Source organism: Calypte anna, chromosome 3 (genome assembly GCF_003957555.1).
Source record: "Calypte anna isolate BGI_N300 chromosome 3, bCalAnn1_v1.p, whole genome shotgun sequence".
In the NCBI taxonomy this organism is placed as follows: domain Eukaryota; kingdom Metazoa; phylum Chordata; class Aves; order Apodiformes; family Trochilidae; genus Calypte; species Calypte anna.
The window spans coordinates 55,291,834-55,298,336 of NC_044246.1; the positions used below are offsets into that span (position 1 = coordinate 55,291,834).

The 6,503-nt window shown below is 46.2% G+C and overlaps 1 protein-coding gene and 1 long non-coding RNA gene across 3 annotated transcripts in view; one reads left to right on the plus strand and one right to left on the minus strand.

The window, feature by feature from the left end:
- PHACTR2 (phosphatase and actin regulator 2) overlaps positions 1-3,374 on the minus strand; it is a 145,593-nt gene extending 142,219 nt beyond the window's left edge. Inside the window, exons 1-2 of one of the 2 annotated variants that reach the window (XM_008494099.2) lie at positions 3,306-3,374; positions 2,767-2,917 (exon numbers count right to left, since the gene is read on the minus strand). In XM_008494099.2, coding sequence (XP_008492321.1) covers positions 2,767-2,914 — 148 coding nt within the window. In that variant the 5' untranslated portion in view covers positions 2,915-2,917; positions 3,306-3,374. Of the gene's footprint in view, positions 1-2,766; positions 3,180-3,305 lie in introns of those variants that run through there. The other variant, XM_030447430.1, reaches the window with a different exon arrangement.
- LOC115598049 lies at positions 3,001-4,548 on the plus strand. Its single transcript, XR_003987356.1, has 2 exons — positions 3,001-3,068; positions 4,462-4,548. It is a non-coding gene; the product is annotated as an uncharacterized LOC115598049 (long non-coding RNA).
- The last annotated feature ends 1,955 nt before the right edge of the window (positions 4,549-6,503 follow it).

Genomic DNA, 6,503 nt, shown 5'->3' on the forward strand with positions numbered 1-6,503 from the left:
TACAAAAAATAGTCTCTAACCACCACATTAAAAATTAAACAGCTTTGCATCTTTAATGCATACTTGCTTTTTTAAAGATGGAATGAACAGTTGTGTGGCAGCATGTATTTTTGTTGTGTCCAATGAGAAGCCAGAAAAAAATTCAGGAGGCAGCAACAGAGTGTCCTGGTTTGGGCCAGGATAAAGGTGATTTTCTGTCTTGTACTTTTGCTTTTAGCTAAGTCTCTTGTAAGTAGTTGCACTTGCTGAAATTAACAGCAAGTTTCTCAGACAGTGTGTGCTTCTAGGATTGATAACACTTGATGTTTATAGTTACTGCTAGAGACTGGTATGCAGAGCCAAGGACACTGCTCAGCTCTGAGGAAAACATTTTACTGTCCAGGAGGATACAGAGGTCCCACCTGAGCCCTCCTTTGGGGAGGAACAGACAAGATAGATGCCAGAATTGAACAAACAGAGTATTCCATCCCATATACGTCACACTCAGTATAAATTTGAGGCATCACGAGGGCTGAGCCAGATTTCCAGACTTCTGGATTTCCAGATTTCCAGATTTCCTGATTTCCTGCCTCCCTTCCTTCACCCGGCATTCTGGAAGGATCCCGTCCGTTCGTCTGCCTGTGGTCCTGATCCATGCCAGCCCATATCTGTGTGTTCCTGCCTCCAGTTCCCGACTGCTGCCAACTCCAGGAGTCCAGCCTGGACTTTCCCATGGCTGCCCTGCAGCCTCGGTGGTGACGTGAGAGTTATTGGGGGAAAGGGGGGAAGAATGTGGTATCCATTTCCCTGTATATTTGTATATATTTAGTAATTTTCCCTATTTATCATTATTGTTTCATTAAAGTTGTGTAGTTTAGTTTCCAACCCATAAGTCTCTCTCCCTTATTCTCTCTCCTTTCTTTATCAAGGAGGAGAGAGACATTAATAGACAGCGTCTGTTACTCGGTTTAATTGCCGGGCCAGTGTTAAACCGTGACACGGAGAAAACAGAATGAAAGACAAGATGTCAAAAAACCAACCAACCAACCAACCAAAAAAAAAAACCGAAAAAAACCCCAAAACAAAATCAAAACCCAAAACAAAACCAAAACAAAACAAAACCCCAAACAAACAAACAAACAAACAAAAAGGAACTCTTGCCACTTGCTGGCAGGAAGCACATCCTCAAAATAAAAAGAAAAAAAATCAAGTAGGGCAACAAGGAGGCCTATATTTTGTGTGTAGGGAACTACAATTAACATTACATATATTTGTGAACACCATCATTTTACCTCCACTGGATTAGCCAATCCCTTATAATGAGCCCAGCTCATCTTTAGTAGTCTTTATAGTTGAGGTAACAACCAACATAGTCTTATGCTGGCATAGACCCAATCTTGTCAACCTCTGGTGATCCCTCTCCATCCAGCTTAAGGCATCTTGTGTACCCATCAAGTTGTAATGGGTTGCTCATGCAGCACACTACCAGATGATCCTGAAATGCACCTTACACCTAAAAGCAGTCCTTTTTGATGAGGATAAACCAGTGGAACTTCCCCCCTCCTCCCTGTCCCAAATGTACTTCAACAAAACTTTTAAGTAGACAGGGAAAAAGGTAGAGCAGAAAATCGTGCAGAAAATGGCACATAGAGTTGTTTTGGCTTGCAGCCTCTGGCCCCACAAGCTGAATCTCCTTGTTCCTATGTGACTAAGCAAGATTTCACTCCCTCACTTCCCTTCATGAAGGCATAGCCCTATATTTGAGTTTTCCCAAGCAAATGTCTGTTTCATCTTAACACTCCCTGGGGAGCAAACATAAGAGGACACTGCAGTCCATCGCAGACCCGACCACGCACTGTGCTCTCCTACTTGTGCTGCAGCAGAGGAGGTCCCACAGTGCTCTCTGGAGCTTTCCTGATGGCATTGTGATGCACAAGTACCTCTGTGCAGTAGATTGCACGAGTGCACCCCCAAATACTTACATCACCAGGGATTCATGTGCCTACAGTCTTTTTTTAGTTAACAGAGCAGGGCTGATTTGCCACTGATTTTCAATATGTGCTCAGCTGTATGGACACCAGAGTTTCATGTTCCTTAATACCTGACCTTAGGAAACAGCAAAAGTAAAGTACAGCCCAACTAAATATGTGTTTATTTTACTTTATCCACTTTAAAATACCTGCACCGTAAACTCAGCCTCTCACTTCCTCTCATTTTACACAGCAAAGTTACTCTGAACCCTGCAGGAAACCTACTCTGTCCCAGAGGGCCAGCTTCCACCCATAAATTGTCCCCTAGCAGAGGTTACCTCCCGGAGGACAGTGGGATATTGACTCTCGCATTTTATTTTGCATCACCTGTTAATGTAAAACCAGAAAGCAATATAATGCATGGAGTAAAATCCTAAAAAACAATTGAAGCATAATGTATCAAGTGGCAGGAGTTTTCTTCACCCTGCAATACACTCTGAAGCCATCCTGAGGCTTTTCTGTCTTTGCAGTCAGAGATGCTTTGGTGAAGGAGTGGGGACCAACAACTTTACTGGAGTCTATTTAATCTTGAAAATACAGCTATGAACAGCTGGGAACCTGATGAACATCATCTTGAGGGGTAGATTAGGCACCTCATAAATCAGGGACCCAAACTTCAGCCACCGAGAGGAGACAGTCTAAGGTCTGAGAGGGCAGGGCAGAGTGTGGAGGATGCTACTTTTCACAAATTCCCCCAGCTCATTTTGGCTCGGGAGGCTCGGACACAAAGACCCTCCCCTCCCTCCTTTCCCCTTACCTGAGCCGGCCACGTTGGATCGGAGGTGGCACGTTCTCCGAGAGGAGAAGGAGGAGGAGGAGATGTCGCTTTGGGAGCGGCCGCGGGGACCGGGCAAGGACCAGGAGGGCGACGGTGCTTCCCCGGCGTTCTCCGGCCTCTCAGCCATCGCCTTCGGGGAAACGAGAAGGGCAGGGAGGAGCGGAGGGAAAGAGGCGGTGAGGGAGGGGAAAGGGAAAGTTTGCAGAGGAAGAGCCGCCCCTCGCCTCCGACCGCCCCGCCGGAGAGAGGCCGCCCCGCCGGGACAGCGACGGGGATTTCGGGTCTGTCAGAACCTAAATTTTTGCCCAGGGGTCACCCCGCGGGGTCTCCCCACATCCCCTTCCTCCGTGTATCTACACATCCCCACCCTCGAGATGGGCTCATGCTGTCCTCTCCCTTCATTTCCAGCACTGGGGACGGGGGTGGGTTGAGGGGGGTGAGGAGAGTGGGGCGGGGATGGGGTTGGGAGGGGGGCCTAAGAAAGAGAGTTTAAAAAAGAGCGAATCAACGAACACTACCACTACTGTTTTGTGGAACAGGGAGGGTGCCTCCCTCCTCCCCTATCCCGTAGCCGCAAAACCGGGAGGTTGCACAAGGTATCGCAGCCCTGCAGACGAACCCGGAGGGTGGTGAGTCAAATCTGTTCACCTTCCCTCCTCACCACCCCCACATCCCCCTCCCGCCTCTCGTCTTTTTTAAGGTTTGGGTACTGGCAAGAGGCTTTTCACAACCAGTTCTCCGACCGTGTGACTCAAGGTTTTGGGAGGAGCAGACTCCTCCTGCCTTCAGATTAGAAGCAGGAGTCACACCGACTTTGGCAAATGCAAAATCAGACCCCGTGGTTTCACTTTCTGCTGTTAGTTTTACAGAAAGTCTGATACGATTAATCTTCAAAAGGAAATTTAATGGCTTCACTGCTTATTACAAGCTAGTCGTTTTATATTCTGCCTTGAATTAAATCCTGAAGCCACTGGCACAAGAGCAAAGATAGACGGGACTGTATTTTTAAGACAGACGCTGCCAGGCTATCTAGCTATCACATATGAAAGTCCCATTCAGGCTCTATGAGAACAATATAGCAACTACCACTCCCCGGGTCAGAACCAAATCCTATCAAGTCTGAAACCCGGCCATGTGAAACTCAGTTACTGCCCTCTGCTTCCCACCAAGCAACCCAGAGCCCTTTTCCCCACACCAAGCCCTGTGCAGCTCCCCAGAAGTTGTGGTTTTGTGGTCTTCTAGGCAGTCACATGCCTCTGGCACCCTTTGCCTTTGTCCAAGCCATTAATCCAGTACATGAGTCTCCTATGTCAGCCATTAGTGAGGTCAAAAGGTCTTTGCTGCTCATCATCTCCCAGGGAGTTGCTTCATTATTTCCTCTCCCTCTTCTGGCTGCTGGCAGAGGAGCTTGCTCTTTCCGTAGCTGCAGAGAACGTTCCCAGTGGGACTGCACCGCTGGAGAGAGAGGAAAGGGTTTCTTTCTCCTCACAGGGCACCGTGAGAAGCTCCATGATTTCCAGGCCTCCCTGGGTGGGGGCCGGGTGGCTCCAGCATCCTGCAGGCAGGCAGGCAGGCGGTACCCAGGCTTGGAGAGCTTCCTGCAGTGACGAACACTGGTCTTATGTTATTCACAAGGTCTTACTCTGTACTATTTTTATTATTTACCCTTTGCAGCTTTCATCGTTGCAGATGTGACACTGAGGACTTTTTCTCTCACTGGAGATTTCAGTAGCTGGGCGTGTATGGGCTGGTGACATTATCTGAACCCTTTTATGCCTCAGTCAGGAGTGTACTAATTTTTTTAATTATCAAAGAACACGATCAAATTTATTATTGAAATACACAGTTCCTGCTCCACGTCTCACCCAAGCTGATGGCAGATCACTGATGTCATTGGGCCTTGGATCAGGCCCCTGAGCCTTTTGAAAATAATTTTTCTTTCAAAGAATTTTGAGCCACAGAGCAGTTGTAACTTTAGCATGCTATGCCAAATAAGCTTCAGAGAGTCTGCTTTAAAATTCCCACACTAAGGAACTGTTTGGTGCCTACAAGCCTTTGGTCAGATCAAAAAGAACAGGAGAACATGAAGAATCCAAAGATAAAACAGAAAAGATAACATAACAAGAGTTTTAAGAATTCCTTTTGAGAAGCCAAGTGACACTTGAAGGGGAAGGGGTGAAGGTAAAAGAAGACACAGAGGAAGTAGGTCAACATTGAATGTAAAAAATATAGGAAGAAGCTCCTATTATGATATCGAAGTGCCTTTGTAAACGCAAACAGTCAGAGAGAATGACACCATGGGATTCACGGTTTTTATCAGCCTGTAACTTAACACACTGATCAAGGTATATAAATGAAAATATTTAAAAAATATGTACTTCCCATTTTCACAGCCCTCTAGACGTTTTTTGGGTGAAATGTAACAACTGTGGTTGATAGTTGTAGAAACTGAAATTCACTTTCCATAGAACAGCAGTAAAGTACATATCCTTCCCAGATGGAGAGAGTTTTGTTCACTTGTCTGCTCACTCATTTGTAACTGTTCTGATGAGATAGCCAAAGAAATTTCTATTCGTTGTGATTTTGAAAATTTAGTATTTGCTGATTAAAGAAAATTATTTCACAAAGGCCATCCCAGGGCCACTAGGGTCTGATGCAAAAACACACAATTTGCACATTGGGAAACAGAGGAGAAGAACCAGCACAGGCTATGGAGATGCTGGAAGGTTCATCATCTGAAGTATGTACCTGCCTCCCATGATCTGCAGCCATGTGAAGTGTCACCTTCTGAAGTGAGGCAGCTTTAATACAGGCTTCCTTAGAAGACATAGTAATGATCAAGGAACCTTGGTGGGCCTTGAGGAACCTCTGTACCCTGGAAACCACCCCGTATAGGCAGGCTGGAAGGAGGTGTAGAGCAATGAATGTTACACCTTGTCCTTCTCGGGAAGGGATAGGATGCTGAGTTTGTGATTGGAAACAGCTGGGAAGGGCAAAACCAGCAGGATGCCAAAGCCCTCTCTAAAGCAGACCCTGTCTGAACATCCAAGCCGCAGAACGCAGTGATCTCAGAGCTCCTTTCCAACCATGACTATTTTGTGATTCTGTGACCTGGACCAGGCTGCAGACTCAGCAGACCCCAGCCGGCAGCTCTCATGCCTGCACTGGAGGATAATGGGCAGCGCTCTCCCTGAGAAGGAGGGCAGCACGAACCACACAGGGTTTATATATTTATATAGTATATAAATACAAAAATATATAATTTATATAAGTATATACAATATTTATATTTATATTTATATTTATATTTATATTTATATTTATAAAGCATCTATCACCATATTGATGAACATTCTTTGGAACCACTCTGACAGCAGTGGTAGGAACAGAAATCAGCCTGTTAGTACCTCAGCACTTCTGTTTCCAATCAATTTAAAAAAAAAAAAAAAAAAAAGAAGACTTTGCTGCCAGCCTGCCTGGATGATGTTTAATACTGCTACTTCATCAGGGTTGGAGGGAGACCTATTGCGAATGGCAACAGTTTGCACGGCGGGATGTCGGCCAGGGTGGATGTCGGTGACTTCACCTTCCTCAGGTCCTTAAAATCCAGCTGACAACTTGCGATCGGGCCCCCAGATAAATCAACAAAACGGGGAGGCGCCTCCATCAGCGAGCGTTCTTCACCACGCAGAGGCGGAGAAGGAGGCGGGGAGCCC